The sequence below is a fragment of the Podarcis vaucheri genome, assembly GCF_965113315.1.
Source record: "Podarcis vaucheri genome assembly, chromosome: 8".
Classification (NCBI taxonomy): Eukaryota; Metazoa; Chordata; class Lepidosauria; order Squamata; family Lacertidae; genus Podarcis; species Podarcis vaucheri.
The window spans coordinates 44310660-44337256 of NC_138766.1; the positions used below are offsets into that span (position 1 = coordinate 44310660).

The 26597-nt window shown below is 44.8% G+C and overlaps 1 protein-coding gene across 3 annotated transcripts in view; it reads right to left on the reverse strand.

Moving 5' to 3' along the window:
* GNAL (G protein subunit alpha L) overlaps nucleotides 1–26597 on the reverse strand; it is a 130826-nt gene that overhangs the window by 27257 nt on the left and 76972 nt on the right. For all 3 annotated transcript variants that reach the window (XM_082234915.1, XM_082234916.1, XM_082234917.1), the window contains exon 5: nucleotides 18780–18877. In XM_082234915.1, the coding sequence (XP_082091041.1) occupies nucleotides 18780–18877 (98 nt within the window). The remainder of the gene's footprint in view (nucleotides 1–18779; nucleotides 18878–26597) is intronic.

The window sequence follows — 26597 nt, forward strand, 5'->3', positions numbered from 1 at the left end:
GAAAGAGTGACACCGTCCGGAAAAAGTCTGAATTGATTCTGTGAGTTTGTGAATTTTTGGTGTGGTGACGTTGTAAAGGGCCATACTAAATATGGGGGGGGGTGCATCGACCGGGAATGTTACTCCCCTTCAATGTATGTTGAACAACTTTAAAAAAGGATTCAACGGAGACTACGGTGTCACAATGACGCCAGAACGCCTAAGAACTCTGTGTGAAGTAGACTGGCCAACGCAAGGAACGGAATGGCCGTCCATCGGCACCTTTGACCGGTCCCTGGTCGCCAGTTTATGGGGAAATATCATCAAGGACCAGGGGGGACATCCTGACCAGATCCCCTATATAGACAGTTGGCTGAGTGTGGTAGATAAAACCCCCCCCTGGTTGAAGAAATGCAGGACTGAATATTGCAAAGTCATGGCCCTCAGGGCTGAAGTTAGGGGCACAAAGTCAGGAAAATGTCCCAAGAAACCCATTTACCAGGGACCCGAGGCTGAAGTCTTAGCCCCACCGCCGTATGTTCCACCGACCGTAGTGGCCCCCTTAGGAGAACAGGGACAAGCCCCTCAGGTCCCCAACGCTCCACCATTGCCGCCGCCCCAATATGTTCCAATAGGCGCTGAAGGGGGAAAACCTGCCCCAGGAGAAGACCAGACAGAACCCAGTGATCAGATCCTAGAAGAAATATATCCCCACCTTAAAACCTTGAGGGAAGAGGCGGCCAAAAAGAGGACCAATACCGTCATGTATCGAGACGCTGTAAAAGCTTATGGCCAGGCCCGATACAAAGCATTGAGCTTATATATGAAACAATGTAAGGCCGCTGCAGAGGCGAAAGCAGCAGTAATGACCCCCCTTCGCGTGGTTTATGATAGCCCGCCTCCGGCGCCTGCAGCAGGAGCAGCCGACGGCGATAACCCGCCGCCACCGCCGCCCCAAAGAACATTTACCCTTCAATATGTTCCTTTTACCACAACTGATTTGTTTAACTGGAAGACCCACACCCCGCCATTCGCTGAAAAACCCCAGGCAATGTTGGACCTACTGTCCTCTATATTTGCAGCCCATGAGCCCACCTGGCCAGATTGCCAGCAATTACTGAATACCCTTTTCACCTCGGAGGAAAGGAGGAGAATCAATACCCAGGCTTTGGAATATTTGAGGGATCAACAGGTGAATGAACAGGAATGGCCAAATCGGTATCCCCTTGCGGACCCACATTGGGATCCAAATAATGCAGACAGCCGTACCACCCTAACCACCTACCGAGAAATTCTCCTACATGGAGTACGTAGGGCAGCTAAAAAACCCACTGACCTGTCCAAGGTTTCGAGTGTCCTGCAACGGCCAGACGAGAGTCCTGGCGACTTCTTGGAACGCCTGATAGACGCTTACAGAACTTGGACTCCCTTCGACCCCGAAACCCCCGCACATGAGCTGATGGTCAATGCCTCCTTCATTGGACAGTGTGCAAAAGACATTAGAGTAAAAATTCAAAAACAACCCGGGTTCCAAGGCATGACCAGGTCCCAACTCATGGCCATCGCCCAGAAGGTCTTTGAGCAGAGGGGGGATGTTGAGAAGAAGGAGAAAAAGCAGTGGATGAAGGAAAAGGCAGCAGTAATAGCCGCGGCAATCGCGCACCGCCCAGGGAACCGGGAGGTCCGCCGCAGTCAGTCAGAGCCCCGCAGCCGAGGGGGAGGAAAAAATCAAGGCTTAGGAAGAAACCAGTGTGCGATATGCAAACAAGAGGGCCACTGGAAAGCCGAGTGCCCCCAAAACCAGCCAGGAAGGATGGGAGGAGGCCGAGGACGGGAACGCCGGGGCAGGATAGTGGAAGGAAGATACGCCAGAGGACCAGACCGGACAGACCTTGTGGGTCTGGCAGCCATGGGCGACTATGAAGACTAGGATGGACCGGGTTCCTCCCTTGTAGGCACACAGTCAGCCTTCTCAGGTTCCCAATCGGAACCCATGGTCAAAATCAAATTAGGGAACCGACTTATCAATTTTATGATCGATACTGGTGCCCAATACTCAGTCTTGACTACTCCCCTTCAACGTGAAAGCCAGAGAACAGTGAATATAGTGGGGGCCACTGGCAATTATTCAAGAAAACCGTTCCTACAACCCTTGGACTGTCAGATCGGGGGGCGTCACCTGACCCATCAATTCTTGTATATACCTGAATGTCCAGTGCCCTTGTTAGGAAGAGACGTCCTCTCCAAACTACAGGCTCAAATTACCTTCACCCCCAAGGGACCTGAATTGAAATTGCCCCCACAGGCAAGTGGCATAATGTCAGTTACAGTGCCCAGAGAACATTCATGGCGGTTCCTAGCAGCCTTGGCCGCCGAGCACCAGCCAATCTCTTCCAGTGATCATATCCCGAAAAACCTTAAAGCGCCACCTGGCGTCTGGGCTGAAGACAATCCTCCGGGATTAGCCATCAATATACCACCTATCATAGTCAAATTAAAGCCTTTTGCCACGCCAGTATCTGTAAGACAGTATCCCTTGCCACGCCAGGCAGTGGAAGGAATAAAGAAACATTTGGACCGTTTACTTCAGTATGGGTTACTCAAACCTTGCCAATCTGAATGGAACACCCCTCTACTGCCAGTCAAAAAGCCTCACACCAATGACTACCGTCCAGCACAGGACTTAAGGGTCGTCAACCAAGCCACAGAGACCCTACACCCCAACGTGCCAAACCCATATACCTTACTAAGCCTCATCCCACCGGAAGCCACCTTCTTCACCGTTCTGGACCTTAAAGACGCCTTTTTCTGTTGCCGCCTGGCCCCTCAAAGCCAACCCCTTTTCGCCTTCCAGTGGGAGGATCCAGTGACCGGGACAAAAGGGCAACTCACTTGGACGAGGCTTCCCCAAGGCTTTAAGAACTCCCCCACTCTTTTTGGCACAGCATTGGCAAAAGACCTGGCGCGGTACAATTCCGTGCCTGGCCACAAGGTGGTGCTCCAGTACGTTGATGACATCATCCTTGCGGCAGCGGACTATGAGACTTGTAGGGAGGGCACCGAAGAATTGCTCCACCTGCTGTGGGAGGCAGGATACAAAGTTTCCCGAAAGAAAGCTCAATTATGTCAAGAAGAAGTGAAGTACTTAGGTTTTAATGTGTCACACCAGCAGAGGGCACTTCGCCCTGAGAGAAAGGAAGCCATCTGTTGCATGAAGGAACCCACTACCAGAAAACAGTTGAGGGGTTTCCTAGGAGCAGCAGGCTTTTGCAGAATCTGGATCCCAGCCTTCAGTATTTTAGCCAAACCCCTCAATGAAAGTACTAGAGGAGGAGAAAGAGATCCCTTTGAATGGGGACCGGCCCAACAAGAAGCCTTTGAGACTATTAAACAATGCCTCATGGCCGCACCAGCCCTGGGTTTGCCAAATCCCGGGAAAGCATTCCAATTGTATGAACAAAACGGCGTAGCCGCTGGGGTCCTGACTCAGAAGCTAGGCAGTTGGAATCGGCCCGTCGCCTACCTCTCCAAACAATTAGACCCCACAGCGAAAGGATGGCCACCCTGTATGCGGGCCGTGGCCGCCACCGCCACCATTGTAGAAGAAGCAGGCAAGTTCACGTTCGGCCAGGAGATGCATGTGAATGTGCCCCACTCCGTTCTTACCCTTATGGAATTCAAGGGGAACTATTGGATGACCAACCCTCGCATGGCCAAGTACCAAGGCCTGCTGTGTGAAAACCCCAGAATACATCTACGAGTTGTCAATACCCTCAATCCAGCTACTCTACTGCCCTTGCCTGACACAGATACTATAGAACACCACGATTGTCTCCAAGTGATGGATGAGGTTTATTCCAGTAGACCGGACCTGAAGGATGAGCCGCTGAAGAATCCAGACGTTGTATACTACACAGATGGTAGTAGTTTTGTCCTGGACGGCGTCCGGAAAGCCGGATATGCTGTAGTGACCAATGAGGAAGTTGTGGAAGCAGAACCTTTGTCCCCCGGCACCTCTGCCCAAAAGGCCGAATTGATTGGACTAACCAGGGCCCTGCAATTGGCAGCTGGATGTAAGGCTAACATCTACACAGATTCCAAGTACGCCTTCTTAACCCTGCATGCGCATGGAGCCCTCTGGAAGGAGCGGGGCTTGATCGGAGCCCACGGGAAAGCCCTGAAATACGGTCCAGAAGTTGAGACCCTACTGGAAGCGGTATGGGGTCCCGAAAAGATTGCCGTGATGCACTGCAAGGGCCACGGGAGAGGCAGGGACACGGTCACTAGGGGCAACCGGAAGGCAGACAGTGCAGCTCGGGAAGCAGCTTTGAAACCTCCACCAGCACTCAATGCAGCCCTCATCCCAGAATTCACTCCAGACGACGTGGAGCCACGCTACACACCTGAGGAAAAGCAGTGGGCACGCCAGGAAGGAGCGACACTCCAGGAAGGATGGTTCCGTCTACCTGACAACCGTGTGTTTGTGCCCCAACATCTGGCCACCGTGATTGTGAAGAACTACCACGAGTCCACTCATCTAGGGGGTCCAGCTGCCAGGGCGCACCTTGGGAGACTTTTCTATATCACTAACCTTGCTCAATTAGTTGCTGCTATATCCCAGAGGTGTGTCCTGTGCGCCAAGAACACCCCCAGACAAGGCCACCTCCCTCCTCCGGGAGTACAACACGTTGGCTTTACCCCTATGGAAAGCCTGATTGTGGACTTCACTGAACTACCATCCGCAAGGGGCATCAAATACCTGCTTGTGTTTGTCTGCACCCTGACGGGCTGGACAGAAGCCTACCCCACTAGAACAGAAAAAGCTCGTGAGGTGACCAAGAAACTATTGAATGAACTCATACCCCGCTTTGGCCTCCCCAGAAGTATTGGCAGCGACAATGGGCCGGCCTTCATTGATAAGGTTGTGCAAGAAGTATGCAAAGCGCTGCACATTAGATGGAGGCTCCACACAGCGTACCGACCCCAGAGCTCAGGGGAAACCGAACGCATGAATCGCACCTTGAAGACCCATTTGGCCAAGCTGACACAAGAGACAGGACTATGCTGGATAGATGTCCTGCCCCTTGCTTTGTTTCGGGTCCGGAGTGCTCCAACCAAGAGACTGAGACTATCACCCTTTGAACTTTTGTATGGCAGGCCACCCCCTTTCGTCAGAGACCTCCCCGCCAGTTTGGGCCGGGTGGGAGACCATATTACCCAGGAACAAGTGCAATCCTTGTCCCGTGTGTTTGCTTCCCTTTCCAGGTACACCCTCGAGCGCACACCCTGCAGTCTCGCTGAGCCGGTCCACCAGTTCCAGCCAGGGGACTCCGTGTGGTTGAAAGAGTGGAAGCGCGACCCTCTCATCCCGAAGTGGCGAGGCCCGTACACCGTCCTCCTCTCCACTCCTACCGCGGTGAAAGTAGCCGAGGTGACTCCCTGGATCCATCACACACGTCTGAAGAAGTCTGAGGGTGTCTGGACGTGCAAAAGCAACCCTGCTGACCCTCTGAAATTGACTCTCTCCAAGAACCCTTGTGTCTGACGCCACCGGAAGCGCGTCAGGCCACGGGCAACGGTTCCTGCGACGGATCATCACCTTGCGTCTGACGCCACCGGAAGTGCGTTAGGCCACGGGCAACTGTTCCTGCGACTGATCATCACAAAGACTTTCACAGAGACTTTCCCCTTTCTCTATTCTGTGCCTACCGTTTTGTTCTATGTCCTATCGTCCTGACCCCACCGAGCCATACCAATCCTTCTGGCCTGCTGACCTCTGCTACGAGTGGTTCGTCCTACCGGTGGTAAGGGACGGCGTCCTTGTCGGCTATTGGGAGCGGGGGCCTCACAGGGCAGCGGCAGTGAGGCATCCCACTTACCCTCTGTGGCTCCTTGTCCACGACACGTCCCAACGCACGTGGGTATTGCTCCTACGCGAAGTCGAGGAAACGGTCGAACTCTATCGAGTTTTCGCCCGCTCCTGTTTTGGAGGGGAGATATCCCACTGCCTAAGGGGGGGGAGAGCACTGGACCGGGGAGGTGGAGCACAGTACCAACCCCATTTGGCATACCACGCCCAGACCCTGACCCGGGTGTTGAAGGAATATTGGCTCAGGTGTTGAATGGGAGGGAGCTTGACCCCGGGGCGTATTGAGATTGCTGAACAAGTGCCCGTAAATCCCGCAGCCCCACCTGTGGTTGTTGTGGTGGCTCGAACCTCCCAAAATCCCAGAGTCAGACCTGAACTAATAGGCTTGGTGACCCCACACCCAACACCTGTGGATGTGGCAGGATATTCTTGTGGCTGCATAAGGGTTGCCACCCCAGGGTTTCAGCCTCCTTTCGCCCTGGTTAGAGGCCACGTGGGCGACAACCACCCAATAGGACCAGCAGGCCGGCAGACAGTACTCCTAGCTTCAGAAGAATCCAGACCCTGGTATAGGCCCTGGAACGTTAGGGGTCCTGAACTAGCGGAGCTCCTGGACGTTGCATATCGCCAGGCCCAGGAAGGACGCTACCGCTGGTATCTTGGCAACTAGGTACAGAAATCTCACCGCATGCAGAGACGCCCTTCCCCGTTAGAACCCTATCACGAGGACTGGTCAGCACAACAGTGTTACACGTGGTTTGCCCGGCCAGTAACCCGGAGCAGCTTCTTTTTGCAGGAAGGAGCGTTCAGGTGTGGCCACTATACATTTACCCTGCGTCAACACCCCGTTCTTCCCTTGTGGCTGGTCTACAGAGCTTCGGAGGCTCAGGAGTGGGCTCTTAGGCCCTTCGGCCTCATCCGGGGAGTGGGCCCCGTTTTCGAAACTTACAGGGTCTACCGCCACCCCCGCAGTTCCCAAGGCCTAGCAGTGTTCCACTTCCGGACAGACACCTTTCCCTGGGAAGAGTGGGAACGCTACGTGTGTGCACGCTGTTCACGCCGTAGCACGGCCAGAAGTTAGAAGCCCCATGCCCTGGCCTTGGTGGGCCACCCTCCTTTTTGCTTGCGGCATTGCCATTTTTGTAGGATTCCTGTGTTGGTGGTACAGTCCCCTGTTCTGGGGTACTGAACAAGATGAGGAATCAGGTCACCCTCTGGCTCCTATGGGTCCTCACCTCGCATATGGCCACGGGGTGGAAGGACAATACCTTCCTAAACATGACAACGGCGGTAGCCAAGAGCCTGAATAGGTCAGAATGTTGGGTATGCGTGCACGTCCCCATGCATATGGGGCAGGGGATCCCCATAACGGGAGTACCTTTCTCTATGAATGCAACTTCTTTTCTACGTCTGCTGATAGGTCCATGGCTGAACGTGTCCGACATAGGTCCATGGCTTAACGAGTCCTACAGAGTTCCCCGACACCACATTTGGAGCCTTGACAGGGTCATAGAGGGAGGCCCGTGCATCCACAGGAGTATACCACCTGTGGACAGTGCCGTTTGGAAAGCCTACTACAGGAACCATACCCCCCCTGACGATTGGTGGCAGCCGGACATTCCAGACGAGGTTTTTGTGGGCAATCACTTAGGGTGTACTTACATACATAATGTGACCCGCGCTAAACAGACCTTAGACCACCCCTGGCACTACCTTGCCTGGCCCCTTGCAACGCCAGGGTGGAGAAAGGGATGGTTTTGGCTTTGCGATCACAAGGCTTACAAGACATTGCCTCGCAATTGGTATGGGACCTGCACCTTAGGAACCTTGGCCCCAGGGCTCACACTCCATGACACCTTCCCGGGAGTGGCACGCCCCCGCTACCGCAGGGCAGACAACCCCCTGGTGGTCAGAAACACCGGCTTTCATTCCTTTATGAGAGCGTTTTTCCCTGGCCTTGGAGTTTATGAGGTAGAACGAGCACTGGTCAATATTTCAGCCTCACTGGAGATCTTTGCGGCCTCCACCGCAGATGCTTTAACCTCCCTGCAGGAAGAGGTAGCACAAATGGCTCTAGTGGCTAACTCCACAGCTGATGCCCTTATGGCCCTTCAGCTGGAAATCAGGCAGATGGCCGCTACCACCTTACAGAACAGGATTGCTTTGGACTACCTACTGGCCAGCCAAGGAGGGGTTTGTGCCTTTCTGAACTCCTCCTGCTGCGTATACATTAACCGAGACCAACGCGTGTTGACAGATATTTGGCGCATTAGGGAGTTAGCATCCATATACAACCAAAGTAAACGTGTGGAGAATGATGTTGAGCGCATTAAGAAGCAAGCTGACTTGTTCCACAAGATTAGTCAAGATGGTACAGGTCTTCCCAGTATTTGGAATTGGCTTACCTCTTGGCTCCCAGGATGGTCATGGTTAAAGGAGATTTTACTTGTGGTTCTGGTTTTCTTTCTTATTGTAATCGCCTTATCATGCTTTGTGCCTTGTCTTATTCAGATTGTACGCCAAATGGTGAGCCGCTCAGTTACTGCAGCAACACGCACACAGGTTCTGGCTCTCTACGATTTTGCATCTATAGGTCCATCAACCGAAGATGAGGAACCTTGACCTGGGTTCTGCATCTTCGGGATGGAAAGGGGGGAATGAAGGGGTGAAGACTGAGAGAGCCAGACGGGAGCCATCTTATCTTGTACCCCTACCAGGCAAAAGGCCATTTTCTATTCTCTAGAAGAGCCAGCTAAGAGCAAACCAGGTCTCTGTTATATTTTGCAAGAACAGCAGTTGCATGCTTGTGGTTAGGGGAATTTTGCATGTACTAAGCTATTTCTGAGAAACGAGCCCCTGACTAACACAATAACAGGATGTTGCCCACCACGAAGACCGCAAGACCCCGGAGATGGGCTCTATTTAGAAACCACAGCCCATTCCCAGAATTGTGTGGGCTAGGGGCTCATTTACTGGAAATAGTGAAGAGGTCAAGCAGCTTATAAGCCAGCAGCGCCATCTAGTGATTAGTGCAAGCTTGAAACCGAACACGGCAGCCACCAATCTGATTGGTAGAGCTATGATGAATATGCAATAGATGGGGAGGGGTAAGGGGCTGAACTATGCTTAGCAAGAAAGGTATATAAGTAGACTACCCCCTTTGGAGGGTGGGCATTTTCTCATTTTACTGAAATGCACCCTTTTGCTTTTTGTCTGACAAAAACCAAATAAAAACTTTTTCTTTAAGAAACTTTGCTGCCTGATCTTTACATTCTTGGTCTGAAAACCGATGTCCCTTTCAATATTACACACTGTGCATGTTAACTTTTGTTCACACAGCAAGACTGCCCCTTCTTCCCTTTCCCTCCCAGAATGCCTTGAGCATCCTCATAAGGGGTTGGGGAACTGCAATTGAGCTTCACTCAAGGACAAACTACATGTTATGATGCTTAATGATCCCAGTCCAACCACACAAGCTTCCTTCTCCACTCTTCTCCTGAGCATCTTCTTCTGAAGGCTGTTGAACTATTTTTTCTTATAACATTTTGACCGGGACATTAGGAGTGATCCTTACAAAGCAATATATCAAACCATTAACGCACAAACAGCTCACTTCTAGTAAAGCGAGCCACTGATTAAGGCGGTAAGGATGGCTGCTTAGATGCTTAGTTAACAAGAATTGCTAACAAAATGTGGTGATCCACATTGTGTGTGAACATGGGTGAGTGGTATGTGTGTAAGGAAGAATGAATGGATGATGGATGAATGGGGAGTGCGCATGTGAGAAAATGGACAGATAACTGGGAGTGTGGGGTTTGTGGGAATAAGGATGCTGAACTAGATAGACCAAATATGGCTTTCCTTATGCTCATATCACAACAGGGAAAGGATATCCATTTTAGTTAAATAACAGTGTGTTTTACATACAAAGTTATCCAATTTTAAACCACTTTTTCACCTAAGCCCTTCTCAGTAAACCCATGACTGACAGTGCTTCTGTTTCCATGGCAACCTTCCCCTCCAGGGATTTAACCCCCTCCTCTGGCCTACTCTTCTGTAATATCTATATAACTGAACTATTAAAATCTACATGCATTGTTTTCTTCTTTTTAAAAAGCCAATCGTGAAATTCTGTTTTTTTCTTTGAATTGATCGTGTCATAAAAATAAGGACTAGTTACTGAATTTAAAGAAATTTAATTACGTTTGATTTCTTTGTACAGTGGTGCCCCGCAAGACGAATGCCTCGCAAGACGGAAAACCCGCTAGACGAAAGGGTTTTCCATTTTTGAGCTGCTTCGCAAGACGATTTTCCCTATGGGCTTGCTTTGCAAGACGAAAACTTCTTGCAAGTGTTCCGATTTTTTTCGCTCCCCCCCTTTTCTAAGCCGCTAATAGCCTTTTAGCCGCTAATCCGCTAATCCTTTAATAGCCACTAAGCCTTTAATAGCCGCTAAACCACTAATAGCGCTAAGCCACTAATAGGGTTGCTTTGCAAGACGAAAAAACCGCTAGACGAAGAGACTCGTGGAACGGATTAATTTCGTCTTGCGAGGCACCACTGTATAATGAAGCCAAGGGGGGGGGGGAATGCTAAGGTTCAGAAGCTTACATTCTTGTGTAGAATCTGTCCCCCTGTTCTGCCTGTGAATTATCAAAGCCACCCACCATCCCTCCAACATGTTAGCATTAGCTATTCATTCTCCTTTAACATTAATTTTTAACTCACATTTTTTTACAGGGTGTTGTGTTCACAGAGAAAAAGGTGAAGTGATTATTCTTATCTAACCTTCGTCTGGTGTTGAATTAGCTCTCTTTTCACAGAACAGGAGTAACCAAGCAGAATATATATGAAAAATTTCTATACATCTAGAAAGTAGTTTTATTTAAACAGAGATATCCAATATTTTCCTAAGGGTTCCTAGGAGGTAGATATAATGGGGTAGATGAAATCCTGAAAGTTCATTTGCAAAATGTTTATAGATATTTAAGGCTTATCTACACTTCCACTTGACCTATGCCTAGAAAGTACAGGTCCGATATGTTTTCTGCTTGTCCCGTGCTCTCTAGGCATGGGTCTGAATGGTTTTTCATTTGTCACACAGCTTTTCCTGGGAAAATCCATTGATTATCGCTGAATCAAATCCAATGCCAATCCACAGAAAATCCTATTGACGTCTGTTTCGATTCAGCAGGAAACAATGTGTTTTCCCAGGTGACAGTGACAGGACAAGTGGAAGTGAATTGGGATTAACAATCAATTTCTATAACAAAGAATAAAGAGAGAGAAATGGCAAGGAGAGCTTTAACTTTAAATCAGAGAGTATGTCATAAAGAGCAATGATGATGTTTTAAAAACCACATAATTTTAACATAGGAATTTGTGTGTGTGTGTGTGTGTGTGCGTGCGCATGCGTGCGTGCGCACAAAATACCAACTTTTTCAAAGCAGCATTTTTTCTTTAGACATTACAAACAAAAATGTTAGAAGGATTGCTGCATACTCCAAAGATTGCACACTGGAAATGAGGTGGTCGATGTAAACATAAAGGACTATTTAAATTTGTGGTGGCTGACAATTACACACACAACACACACGTATACACACTCAAATCCAACTGTAGTTTAAAATAATTCCCACTGGTTTATCAATTAATGCCTCCTCCCAGGGAAGAATGGGAACTGAAGTAGCTTTGTCATGCTGGCCACATGACCCAGAAGCTGTATCCTGGCTCCCTCGGCAAATAAAGCGAGATGAGCACCCCAACCCCAGAGTTGGCCACGACTGGACCTAATGGTCAGGGGTCCCTTTACCTTTACCTTGATTATTGCTTTCCTTTTATGGATCAATGGTCTCATTAGATAGTAAAATTCATGTTAAATTGCTGTTTTAGGGTTCTCGAACAGATCAATCCATTTTGCATTACTTTCTATGGGAAAGCGTGGCTTGGTTTTGGAACACTTTGGTTTTGGAACAGACTTCCGGAACAGATTAATTTTGAGAACCAAGGTACCACTGTATTGCTTTAAATGTATGGAGCAGCTGTGGCCTAACTCAGCTGAATACAACTGACTGAAATTTTATTTATCGTTATAATAGTATAATAGTAATGAGTGTATCTTTCTTAAATAAAAATATTTAAATAAAAAATATATATAATAGTATGCGATAGTACTCATCCTCCCTTCCATAACTGTCTGGTAGCCTTGTTCTCTATACCATAAGCTTGTCTTTGATACTGGTAGTCTTTGTTTACAACACAGTGCTGGGATGTTCCCTGTGATACTGTCAGTCATGTGATAATTGGCCAGTTTTCTCTACTACAATTACTGCTGAACCTAAAAATAGCTAAACCTTGCCTTGGCCACTCATCTAATTTTACAGGAAATGAAAAACAATGAATCGCCCTACAAAAATGGTTTTGAATTCATGCCAGGGAACCATTGATATGAACTGAGTCTAGAAGTTTAAACAGGAGCAAAATTGGAGTTAATTTGTTAAGAACTGGAATCATCTACAAGTTTTTAAAAATATTATGGAAATAATAGTAATATTGTTTAAAATAACATGATATTTAACCTGGGCAGGTAGTTACCTAACAAAGTCCAGGTATTCTAAGCAATTTGCTTTATTCTTAAAATGCACCAGCCTTTTAAAAAAATAACTTTTTTGTTCTAACTGAGCATTGGAAAATCGAATCAGGCCTGATGGCTGGATCTAAAACTGGCCCATTAGCCAGAGGCCATTTTGGAAGGTGGGCAGTGCTGTCATTAGGAAATTCAAAGTTCAAGCCAAGGTCATGCTTATTTAAAAGGCAGCAGACAGAAGCTTATTCCTGAGCTTAGTGCTGTGCTTCTACAGTGCTAAGATCAGAGATAAGCCCCAGTCTGCCATCCTTTAAAGTGCAGGCTGAAGCTTTTTCTACCAATGCCTTTTTCCACCTCTGCCTTTTGAAGAGCAACCAGTGGCTTATCTCCAATCTCAGTATTGCTCTTTGACATTTACTGCATTGTTTACTGACAGTCTACTGTCAAATAGCAGACAGAAGCTTCTTCTTCCTCCTCCTCCTCATTTCATATGCCGCCCATTGTAGAGACAGAATGGACCTCAAAAGTCATCCACAAACACCTATGCCAATAAAGGAAATCTACTGCTACAGGGACGCGGGTGGCGCTGTGGGTAAAAGCCTCAGCGCCTAGGGCTTGCCGATCGAAAGGTCGGCGGTTCAAATCCCCGCAGCGGGGTGCGCTCCCGCTGCTCGGTCCCAGCGCCTGCCAACCTAGCAGTTCGAAAGCACCCCCGGGTGCAAGTAGATAAATAGGTACCGCTTACCAGCGGGAAGGTAAACGGCGTTCCGTGTGCTGCGCTGGCTCACCAGACGCAGCTTTGTCACGCTGGCCACATGACCCGGAAGTGTCTCCGGATAGCGCTGGCCCCCGGCCTATAGATGTGAGATGGGCGCACAAACCCCAGAGTCTGTCAAGACTGGCCCGCTTGGGCAGGGGTACCTTTACCTTTACCTTTACTGCTACAGAATCCCTGCATATGACGCTAAATTTCATTCACATCAGTGGGCATGCTATGACACAAAAATGAACATCACTGGACATTATGGCTACTCCCCCACCATTTCAGCTCATATATGCTTCTGTTCCACCTCAAAAAAAAAAAAAAAAAAAAAAACTGGCAGGAAAAGAACTGTATACTGGTATACTACCCCAAATTTCATCACGATACTACTGCAATTTTTTGGGTTAAGGGGGCTGCAAATTGATTTTTAGTTTTCCAGATGTGGCTTTTATGTCACGTGGAAGCTCAAATATAATAATGAAATTAACAGTTAGGGAAACGTTGAAGAATTGAAATAAACTGTTGTATGAACGCAACCAAAGTGTGTCTATGCCACAGGAAGTGCTCGGTACAAAACCGCCTTAGCTAGAGCTTCTTGTTTTAGTTAGTAAGCCAACATGAAGCCAGAATCTGATTTAAAGAATTACTTATTTACAATATTTGTATGCTACCCAATAAGGTAAGTTCCCTGGAGAGCATCTAACAGAAATAAACACAAATCAACATAAAACAAGATAATAAATTGATAAAAACCAATATAGCACAAAATCCAATATAACAGAAAACCAGCAACAGAAAACAAAATCAATACAACAAAGCTCACAGCAGCACCAAACCATAATCACAGTTCTAAAGCAGGCATACAGTGGGAGGAAAGGTGACTGGGGAGAATGAGGGGTGAAGGTCCAATGGTCATTCTCAGCTTGCTAAAAGCATGGTTTACCAAGCCAGGAAAACTATGTCTGAGAAGATCAGCAGGCTAAAAGCTTGGCCAGAGCTCTCGGGGGGCGGGGGCGGGTTTGAAGATACAGTGGTACCTCAGGTTATGAACTTAATTCGTTCCAGAGGTCCGTTCTTAACCCAAAACTGAGGCATGCTTTCACTAATGGGGCCTGCTGCTGCTGCTGCTGCTGTACTGCTGGCGCGCGATTTCCATTCTCATCCTGGGGCAAAGTTCTTAACCCGAGGTACTACTTCCGGGTTAGCAGAGTTTGTAACCCGAAGTGTTTGTAACCCAAAGCGTTTGTAACCTGAGGTACCACTGTACCTAAATTTTAAGAGGAACTGGTGCCATGCTAATAGCAATAATCTCACTTGACTTTCCCATCTGACATGTAATATGAACAATCTGCTTAAAAGAAATTGATGTTTACTGTCTCCTTGGCTGCTCTAATTTGACAAGTCAGTTTCTCTGCCATGGCAAGCCAGCATATTCATCCACACTTTAGTTATACCATGCATCAATCGAGAGTCCTTCAAATATGTTTCAACAGTGCACGATCTCTAACCTAGCAACAATCAGGAGAAAAGTTAACTTTTTAGAGTATCGTATGTGTTGTATGGACTCTTCCGTAATTCCCAGAAGGGCCAACAACATATTCTTTCCAATTATCTCAGCCAATTCTGAGAACTGCTCTCTGTCTTGAAACAGAGTGCCATGGAACAACACAACAGTTCAATAAGCTGCAGGCATAGCACCAGCAGGAACAGTGGGAAGAATACTCCACTCCTTGCTGATGAGGACAGCAAATATAACTTTTCTTAAGATATGAAAACTAAAGCTTAGGCTACAATTCAACCGTTTGTCTTTAAGATGACCAAAGAATCTCCGTTCTTTTCTGAACTGGGTCTTTTAAGAACAAAAATGATGACGGGAACACAATGACAATAAACAGCTTGTCAATTATGCCCAATTACTACAAACTAGCATTTAAACAGGCAGTTCATTAAAGGAAAGGTAGCTAATATAGACAGCAGGCTGCCATGCAAATGAAGAGAAGTATCTCTTATATAAATTCCTGCTTACACTGACCTACTGTATCATTTACATAATCACACAGTTTTTGGATGATTCCTGTGGCTTTTTGAACTTGATGCAAACTTCTTGCACTTTTATGTTGCCTCTGCCATTTTACCGAATTGAAAGACTGCTGTCAGATCCTATCAAAATATTCAAAGTTATCAGAAGTATAACTGGGTCTATTGGTTTTTTATTTGGGGGGGGGGGACCAGTCTATCTGGGTTCATGGGCATATTTGGAATTTTCAAAATGTTGCAGGTGTCATTTCGAAACTGCTGCAATGAGGGGCTTGTTCAGTCACAAAATGGCTGCTGTGGGGGCCACAAATGCCCCACTCACTCCCACTGCTCTGTTTGGGGAAGGAGTTTGGGCATTAGAAGGCAAGCAGGGAAGAAGGGAAAAAAGAACACACAGACCCTAGAGAAGTGGGGGGAAACCAAACGCCCGCCAATACAGACAAATCCAGACCTTGAAAGGAGGGAACGTAAAACACAGTTGACCCCCCCCCCCCTTTAGACAGAGATGGGAAAGAAAACCAAGGACAGACCTCCAGATCCTAGAAAGGAGAAAAAACATATAAACACAGACCCACTAGATCCTGGAGAGGAGGGAGAAAGCAAATATACAATATACGTTGCTATCTCTCCCTCCTTACGCTGCCCACCAGCCCTCTTCCACCCATTGGCTTTCTCTATCCACCCATTACCTTTTCCTTTTTTTCTTTCATGAGGCTTTGCTCCCTGTAAGCTTTATGTTCTGCTCTGAGGTATGGATCTCGGTTTGGAAAGCTGAAAGGAGGAGTAGGAAGGACCAACATTCCTTCCACATCTCAACTTGTTTTCAGAACTGAAGCTGCCCCCTCCTTCCCACTTCCAAAGGAGGAGGAAAAGGTATCTCCTGGAAAAGTGGGTGGGGCCAGGAGAATAGGGAGGCTTTACAGGCATTCCATGAGTGCTACTTTGGGGTCCCAGATATAAACCATGGGTTAAAACCACCCCGATACCTACAGTTGTGTTTCGTCTGCAGTAAGACAGAAATATGCATTATGCCATTGAGGTAAATCTCATGACAACAAACTATAACACAAGTATGATAACTTGCCACCCATTTAATTATTTAGAGGTGTAAACCCTGCCTTTCTCCCTCCAAAAGGGGGTACCTTATATTATTATTTTTGAAAAAAAGTTAATGATTATTTGACCTGGAAGAAAGTAGCTTTAAATCAGAGACATGCTTTCTTCAGACTTTCAGTATCTACTTTGCTTTATGCTAAAATTGGAAGCTTCACCAACCATGCCGAAGTGAAAAATAATGGAATACTGCAATGGGTGAGAAACTGTCTTTCAAACTGAGGCTGCAGAAAGAATAATAATCAACACTGGACTATTATAACACGTTTGTGATTTATATTAGATAGCACAGAGCCACAGCAGGAATGACTGGGCATTTCTCAGGCTTTGGGACAAGGACTAGAGCTGACAAAGATGTATGTTGGGTGGAATTGCTGTGAAACTGGAAAAGCCTCCTTTTCCCATGAGGTTTCTAGAAATGTGTTGATGCTGTATTTTTTATTTGCGTCAAGCTATATTGCTCTGTACAATGCCTTCTACTGATTTATTCTTTTCTGAGGGGAAGGAGGATTGAACTGGTCACTTATTTAACCGTTCTTACCAAGGAGGAATCCTTTATGGTTTGGGGGTTTTTCAGGAGGGAGAGAGTAACGTCTTCCTTCAATTTTTTTTTTAATTTTTTTTAAGGAATAGGAGCCAGATATACCCTTAGAATTAAAGAATGTAGTATCTTTGAGCACATGCTCAGTCCAGGAATTTGTTTATAATACCAGAACAAAGTTCATGTTTCTTGCCACCCAGAAATCCTCTCGTGGCTTCCATCCAAGCTTTGGTGATTTCACTGGCCTAATTTGGAGTGGAGGAGCCTTTTTCATATGTTGCTTTTGTTAAATAACCAGGAATCAAAAATCTTGATCTTCTAAATCTATTACAAATCACCAAGAGATCTGCAAGTAGATCCCAAACTACTTTTTTTGTACCCCTTCTTTAAATGTATAATCATTTCCTCATAGAGAATTATTTATGTGTTTATAGAGTACCTCACCTATCTTGCAAAACAGATCAAAATTTACCACTTTAACTCCATCCCCAAATAAAACCCAACACTTCCCCCAAAATTATAGATGGTAAATATATGCTGGTTTTTTGTGGACCATGTCTTATTACAGTATATATATTTCAAAATACTGTCTTTCTGGCATGATATTAATTTTCCAGTGTTCAGTATAAGCGAATGGAATAACTGTTTTAGTTAGAGGGAAAAATGTGTCAAGTTTTTGTCAAAGATATACCTAAAAGCACACATAACCAAGTGAAATATCCTGCCTAGTTCCAAGTTTTTTTCCATTTATCATAAATCCTCTATTATATACTAACCTGACTCTTACTTAAACAAAATTCAGATGAGCTGAAAGGAAAAAGCTGATCCTCAAGTTTTATTCTTATTCAAGCTCTTAAAAATAGGATATTATTGAAAAAAATGGATAAAGGTAAAGGGACCCCTGACTGTTAGGTCCAGTTGCGGACGACTCTGGGGTTACAGCGCTCATCTCGCTTTGTTGGCCGAGGGAGCCTGCGTACAGCTGCCGGGTCATGTGGCCAGCATGACAAAGCCACTTCTGGCGAACCAGAGCAGTGCACGGAAACACCGTTTACCTTCCCGCCGGAGCGGTACCTATTTATCTACTTGCACTTTGACATACTTTCGAACTGCTAGGTTGGTGGGAGCAGGGACCAAGCGAGAGCTCACCCCATCGCGGGGATTCGAACCACCGACCTTCTGTTCGGCAAGCCCTAGGCTGTTGGTTTAGACCACAGCGCCACCCACGTTCCCCCCCAAAAAAGTGGATACATATCACATAAATGAAAACAAGCACCAAAATACCCCATAGAACCAATATAATAAATTAGTATTGATAAGCAGAGGGGGAAACATATCAACTTGGTTCCGTATGCATAGTTATGTTCCAGTCCAAATTAAGCACATTTAAGTTCCACAGTTTACAGTTGGGGAGTTCCAAGTATGTGCATCACTCTCAGCTATTGAAATAAGTAGGACTGAAAAGTAGTCAACTTTGGCAGGATCAGGCTCTAAGTCTTTAAAGTGTGTGTGTATTTCATTATAATACTGATTTTAAAAGAACGCTAAGTTTTGTAACAACTTGCACCCCACCAAATGTTATGTATTATGATAAGTTGATATTTACTTTGGAATGGGGATACTGTATAACTAAAACATGGAGTAATTACATAGTTGGTGGACTGAGTGAGAGGAGCAGTCACTGTAAGTGAGGTTTGAGAGAGGAGAAATGGCCATAATAAATCAGGTGTAGTGTATGAGGAACATTCCCTTTCCTGCGAAAAAAACACCTCCCTCAAACACAAAGCAAAACAAAAATGCTTTCTGTAAGTTTCCACTGGCCTCCAATCCTTAATTTAGAATGCTGGTTTTCAGGCTTACACAAGTACATTGTTCTGTAAGAAGCACTTACTATTGTGCACAATCAATCAACTGGTATTCATTTGATCTCTCGAAGCATGCCTTTACTCCTTCGTCATCCCAGAGCTTTTTTGCGTGTTCAAAGAATTCCTGAAAATTGGAAATGTGATAACATATTAATTTTGATGAAATATTTGAATTATGACTCATATTTATATAGAAAGAGATATAATCAACTAAACTCTTCTTAAGGGGTCCAGGAAGCTCCCCAACATACTGTTTCCCCCCAAATATTTTGTTGTTGTTTTTTTTATAAATTTTTTATTGGTTTTACAATTTTTTAAACAATACAAACAAATAAAAAGACAAACAAACATGTATAATTTCATAACCTTTTTTTTCATCACCCTCATTTCTCAGACTCCCCCATACCTCCCCTTTCTGCATCCCAATTTCCAAGATTTTTTCAGCAGCTTCTAAGTAATTTTGTCAAATATGTGCCCTCTTAGTCTTTTCTTCAACTTATTCTTATGTCACTGTAATCCTTTTTTCTTTCTCAAAACCTCGACATTTTAACATTCATCTATTTTATAATAGTTCTTAAGATAGATTTTAAATTTCTTCCAATCTTCTTCCGCCGTCTCCTTCCCCTGATCACGGATTCTGCCCGTCATCTCAGCCAGTGTCATGTAGTCCATCACTTTCATCTGCCATTCTTCCACGGTGGGTAGATCTTGTGTCTTCCAATACTTTGCGATGAGTATTCTTGCTGCTGTCGTAGCATACATAAAAAAAAGTTCTATCTTTCTTTAACACCAATTGGCCGACAATGCCCAAGAGAAAGGCCTCTGGTTTCTTAGTGAAGGTACATTTGAGTACCTTTTTCCTTTCATTATATATCATCTCCCAGAAAGCCTTAATCTTTGGGCACGTCCACCAAAGGTGATAGAAAGTACCTTCAGTTTCTTTACATTTCCAACACTTGTTATCAGGCAAATGGTAGATCTTTGCTAGCTTGACTGGGGTCATGTACCACCTATAGATCATTTTCATAATATTTTCCTTTAAGGCATTACATGCCGTAAATTTTATCCCGGTGTTCCACAACCATTCCCAGTCAGCAAACATAATGTTATGACCAATGTCCTGTGCCCACTTAATCATAGCTGATTTAACTGTTTCATCTTGTGTATTCCATTTCAGCAGCAAATATTTTGTTGTTGCACCCTTTCAAAAATTGAAGAAGTTACAATACTGGTAAACCGCAAGCAGGATACTATGCTCTCTGCCTAAAAGAACTGACCCATATCTCAACTTCGGAATTTAAATTTTATGGTCAAGAACAACAATCTTTGGAGCGTAGCCATGCATATTTTTGCAGCAAAATCAAATCTTTAACGTAACACCTCTTTGTGGTTTTAAAAAATTGTATACTGTTTTAATTTATTTGACTTGTTTATGTTATGATTTGAAAAAGATACATACATCATTTCACTTGCTCATTTTGGATGGGCTTTCAAACTTAAATGGGTTGGAGGGAGGCATCAAATACAGGAACACCCCCACCCTGTCTTAGGTGAGACTGATATGTGTGCACATGCACACAGCGCTGAACCTGGAAGTGACCCAGAAACGTCATTAAAAAGTCACTAAAGGGCAGAACAGAGGAGGAAGCAGAACAGGGCAGAACGGGGTGTTTCAATTGCATGTGATTTCATGCAGGCATGCAATGACCCAGAATGCAACCCCTGAGCAAATCACAGACAAAGCACACCACTTCAGAGCTTGGGTAAGATCTGAAGCTAGCCTCCTCTCAGGTTAAGTTTTTATTCTGGATTCTTTATTATGTAAAGGCACCTTCAAAAAAGAAATTCCCCCTGGGTTTCCAAAAAACGGATACTGTTGGTTGCATTCAACTAGGTTTTATTCAGAAGAACGCTTGTCATAGGTCTACTCTGAGTCGGACTAACATGGATATTTTCTGTATATGCAAATTAGGACATGCATCATTCCGAAGAGCTAATTCACACAATCAGGTGATGATAAAGAGAATGGTTCTTGATGAATACTGCATTCACATTACTATTTAGGACAGCTAATATGTGATACTGTTAATAACTTCAAACATATGCAATTACAAAATAAAGTTGGTCATGTGAATCAACACAAATAAAATATGAAAGAACAAGTTTGCTTCTATCCTTTCTCTTTTTAGAAATGTCTTGGAAATGTTTCTGAATTCTATATTTCAGCTTTAAATAGTCAAGTTGCTCTGAAAGATTAATTTAATGTATGTATAAACCTCCTGTACCGTTTCTAGTACTTTATGCACTCAGTGACTAGCTTGACAGTTCAAACAGCCAGATAAAAAATTGCTGTAATTATAGGTGCTGTCTATCACAATTTCCATTTAAAATGTAACTTCACCCTGAGTCATACATAGGTCCTAGCAGAAGGTGGGATGTTACTTTAAAGTTAACAGGTTCTTGAAAAAGAAAGGGGGGGGCGAGAGACAACTAGTGAGGTTTTTAGTAAGGAAAAAATCTTTTTACATATTACTCATTAGATCAGGTCTCAAGAATTTCATTACCTTCAGCTCCAAAATGACTTCCTGCTTCAAACAAAAGGGAAAAAATGCAGTGCACATAGAGGTTGCTAGATTTTTTTAAAAAATTAAAATGGTTTGAAAGGATGTGCTCATATTAGTTTATCCAAGTGTCAGAATTCTATGGAAAATTAATCAATTCACTAGAAAGCAAACATTTATTGATTTTAAAAACAGAATAAAATATTCCACTCAGAAGAGGAGACCATCACTTGGAAAGGTTCAAATGCTTGCATACCTATGTTAGCAAAATACATTTCACACTATTAAAATTCTGACATAGGTGTGCGTTTGTGTCTGACTGGAGGCAAATTCTCTAACTCTGGACCATTTTAAAATCACATCCCTTTTAACAATGCTTTGTTGTTTTGTTTATTCTGTGTTGAACATAATCAAACATGTATGATCAGTAGTCCTTTGGTATATGATCAGGCAGCAGACTGAAATCTAAACCACTTTGGAAAATCCTTTAAAAAACACTGCTGTGGCTGCTTTTTCTCTTTTTAACTATGACTGTCCTTTCATACCACAGGTGAAATGGAGGAGGGCAAATGTTGTCCCTATTTTCAAAAAGGGGAAAAGAGAGGACCCAAATAATTACCGCCCAGTCAGTCTGACATCAATACCAGGGAAGATTCTGGAGCAGATCATTAAGCAAACAGTCTGTGAGCACCTAGAAAGGAATGCTGTGATCACCAATAGTCAGCATGGATTTCTGAAAAATAAGTTATGTCAGACTAACCTGATCTCGTTTTTTGACAGAATTACAAGCCTGGTAGATGAAGGGAACGCAGTGGATGTAGCCTACCTTGATTTCAGCAAGGCATTTGACAAGGTGCCCCATGATATTCTTGTAAAGAAGCTGGTAAAATGCGGCCTTGACTATGCTACCACTCAGTGGATTTGTAACTGGCTGACTGACCGAACCCAAAGGGTGATCATCAATGGTTCCTCTTCATCCTGGAGAAGAGTGACTAGTGGGGTGCCACAGGTTCTGTCTTGGGCCCGGTCTTATTCAACATCTTTATCAATGACTTGGATGATGGACTCAAGGGCATCCTGATCAAATTTGCAGATGACACCAAACTGGGAGGGGTGGCTAACACCCCAGAGGACAGGATCACACTTCAAAACGACCTTGACAGATTAGAGAACTGGGCAAAAACAAACAAGATGAATTTTAACAGGGAGAAATGTAAAATATTGCACTTGGGCAAAAAAAATGAGAGGCACAAATACAAGATGGAGGACACCTGGCTTGAGAGCAGTACATGTGAAAAGGATCTAGGAGTCTTGGTTGACCACAAACTTGACATGAGCCAACAGTGTGACGCGGCAGCCAAAAAAGCCAATGCAATTCTGGGCTGCATCAATAGGAGTATAGCATCTAGATCAAGGGAAGTAATAGTGCCACTGTATTCTGCTCTGGTCAGACCTCACCTGGAGTACTGTGTCCAGTTCTGGGCATCACAGTTCAAGAAGGACACTGACAAACTGGAACGTGTCCAGAGGAGGGCAACCAAAATGGTCAAAGGCCTGGAAACGATGCCTTATGAGGAACGGCTAAGGGAGCTGGGCATGTTTAGCCTGGAGAAGAGGAGGTTAAGGGGTGATATGATAGCCATGTTCAAATATATAAAAGGATGTCACATAGAGGAGGGAGAAAGGTTGTTTTCTGCTGCTCCAGAGAAGCGGACACGGAGCAATGGATCCAAACTACAAGAAAGAAGATTCCACCTAAACATTAGGAAGAACTTCCTGACAGTAAGAGCTGTTTGACAGTGGAATTTGCTGCCAAGGAGTGTGGTGGAGTCTCCTCCTTTGGAGGTCTTTAAGCAGAGGCTTGACAACCATATGTCAGGAGTGCTCTGATGGTGTTTCCTGCTTGGCAGGGGGTTGGACTCGATGGCCCTTGTGGTCTCTTCCAACTCTATGATTCTATGAAATTTAAATGGATAAAAGTACTTCTAAAAAGCGGATTTCCCTCAGGTGAACATAAGATAGCTAATGTTTTCTTCAACTACAAAAGGCCCATAAAAGCAAGCCTAGAGAGACTATGGTCAGCAGGTTCCATGAACTCTCTTTGTTGTGAGATTTGAGGAGGTGATTTGTTGATTTGTTAGTTTGTTTGCACCCTGGGTTGAGAGACAAGGTGGAAGGGTAGAGTCCTGGGTGGGAACCAGGAGGTTGAGAAGTGTTGAGTAGGCAAGTGTTTCAGAAGGAAAAATAATTGTTTTTGTTTTTTAGAAGGACCATGCTGGATGGGGAACATAGGTTAAACACCTAGGAAGGGCTGAGCTAAATAAAAGGTTGGGCTTGAGCTGTGAGCTTTAAGCACAGAAAGGTTACCAGTGTATAATTAATCAGTTTGTTTAGCCAAGGGCCATCACAAAAGAACAATGTCCGAACAGAAAAGAAATGGGTAGGGCTGATCCAACTGGCCCACAAGATAGTAAAAGCCACACTTTTTTCCAGCACAGTATGAAAAGGAGCCTGCCCTTGGAACAAAGAATGACAGTTCAGGAAACATGTGCACTCAACAGTGTTATTTTTGACAATAGGTAAACCTCAAACATTAGGATAGAAGAACTACTTGTTAAAGGATTCACGTGGCTGCATTAATAAACAACAAGGTTGAAAGTACAGTCACTTTACTTAGAAGTCTCGTTTCACTCAGTTCAACAGGACATCCTCTTAGAAGTGTGCGAACTGATTTTAACTTTAAGCAGCAATCCGCCTCAAACTATGTGGACTGTGTCTTCTCTCTCCTACTATGTTAGTCATAACTCTGAAAAATGCTGGACTTGGTAAACTCTCACATTTCCTAATTTAGACTTTTTGCAGCTCAGAGCAGATGCTTTAGTATTGCTCATAAACATCCTCAGCGTACAACAAGAGTATGCAATAATTATGTCCTGAGTACTGTATAGTTATTCCCAGAGATTTAGTAAGGCACTGCACTGTTTATTATTTTACAGTAAACTGTCTTTCCCTTCTTATAATTAGGAACAAACTTATTCAACATTCAAATAATTGCACATAGAGTACATCATCATCATCACCATCATCATTTCTAAATGCCATTCCTGATCACTGACCAGGCTGGCTGGGCTGGTGGCATTGAAGTTGGACAACACCTGTAAATGCTCAGAAAGTCACTATTCCTACAAGAACCTATTTTTTTGAAGGAGGAAAACTTGTCCATTAACCTATGCATTTACTTTAAAAGTGAGTGTATCTTTAAAGATTGTGATGAAATCTGGTGGGCACCCATGACTGGTTATCAGGGGCATCTTACCCATAGAGGTTGGCGCCAGGGAAGAGTTCTGGAGGGCGCCAGGGAAGAGGGAGAGGCTGGACGCGGCTTCCCCTGGCATCAGCTCGCCAGTCACGCCCGCCTCCACCATGCCGCGCCAAAGCAGCACCGCACCTGGAGCCTTCATCTGCCATGGCCACCATAGCACAAAGTGGCAAGTTGAGCCAGGAGGTGGCGCGTCCAGCCTCCGCCTCTTTCCCGCTGGAGGAGCTGCCCTCCAGCCACTGCCTGCCCTCTCCGGCAGCGCCGTCCACCCTAAAAAAGGTCAACAACTCTGGGAAACGGGGGCGTATCTGCACCACGGCGCCGGATATGCTTAAGACGGTCCTGCTGATTATCATAAAAAGAAGAGAGATCATACAGGAATGCTCTCTGTCTTGAATAATTCTTGGCACAAGGACTTTTGTTTAGGAAGTTCCTGTGTTAAAATTGTTTGCTCACCTATAGGTAAAATATGGAGGTAAAATATAGCTATTTGTCCGAATGGTAAAAAGTTCAAAATCTGTGATAATTTGTCTCAAACATTTGATATTTTTAACATAGACATGATTTAGCCTAAGAGAGGTTAAGGAGCAATCCTATACACAAGAAGCTGGTGTAAAGCAATACAATGCAAATTAAGTTGGCATAAAGTTACACTAGATCAAAACCCTGTTCAGCAGTAGGACTGCTACTGCTGCTCTGCCTTAGCTTGGCAGCGGGAAAACAAGCCCATAAAATATGCTAGGTTGCTAGGTCATGTGACTGAGCTGAACCGGCTTCATATGCAGCCCAAGTCTCCCCTTTCTGGTTCTGCCCCCACCATGCCCTTTTTGGGGACTCTTCTCAGCCAACTGATCTGTGATTAGCAAGTTACGCTGGTGTATCATTGGTTGTGCCAGGGTTGGGGAGCCAGGAATCAGCTGACTGAGCTAGAGATCTGCTGCATCCTAAGATGTTCAACCTGGTTCACCTTGCCATTGGATTGCCCCCTAAATGTGACAACAACATCAACTGAGTTGAGTGACATGGTAAATACATTATGGCAGGTTGCTGGAACCTACATCACAGAAAACAGGCACCTGAAAATAGGTCTTACATGTTCTTCCTCCAAATTAAAGTGACAAACAGACCATGGATGAACAGGGCATAATTCCTCCATAGCTATTCTCCTACAAAGAACGCTTAATATAATCAAATGTCAATGCTAAATGCGTAGTTCAGAGTCTATTTGCTGCATCCCTTGTCATATTTGATTTGGATGTTTTGCTCTTTTAAAATATTTTACAGCATTAAACACAATCTAAAATAAATATCCACACACTCATATTTCAAACAAACAAGCAGATTCCCATGATAATCATGCTTTTGTTTAGAAGACAGGAAATGTCCCCTGTGGCTTCAACACAGCCACCTTTCAATGCTGCATGTACAGGTTTGTTCAAAGGAGTTTCCAGTATTTTGCTATGGAGACACAGCAGCTTACTGTCCCATCTACTGAGCTAGCAACAAAGCCAAAGAGGGTTGTAATATGCAAATAAATCTCTTTCCCTTAATTTTTCAGCACAACTTACAACAAAAGCTTCATTAGCACACAACCTGAGACATAACACTCATTAAAACTCATTTAGGAATAGCCAAGTTGGAAGCCAAGGGACCTGCTTAACATGATGTTCAAAATCTCTGTGTACACCTGCTTTAGTGTACACTTAATTAGAGGGCAACCCTTGGGAGAAGATTATCTCTACCCCCAGCAGGCCTTTTTTCTAGAATAATTTCTAGGTGTGCAATAATCATGCAATTACTCTTGCTAATTAGTGAAAGCTATCACTACTGACAGAAGTAGCCCTTTCCCTAATTTTCTAAATATTCTACATATTCTTTGCAAGGTCATTTTGTTTCCATTACATCTCATCACATCAACAACTTGGTGAATTGTACTATGAGCTTTTAAGAAAAGTGATTTGATG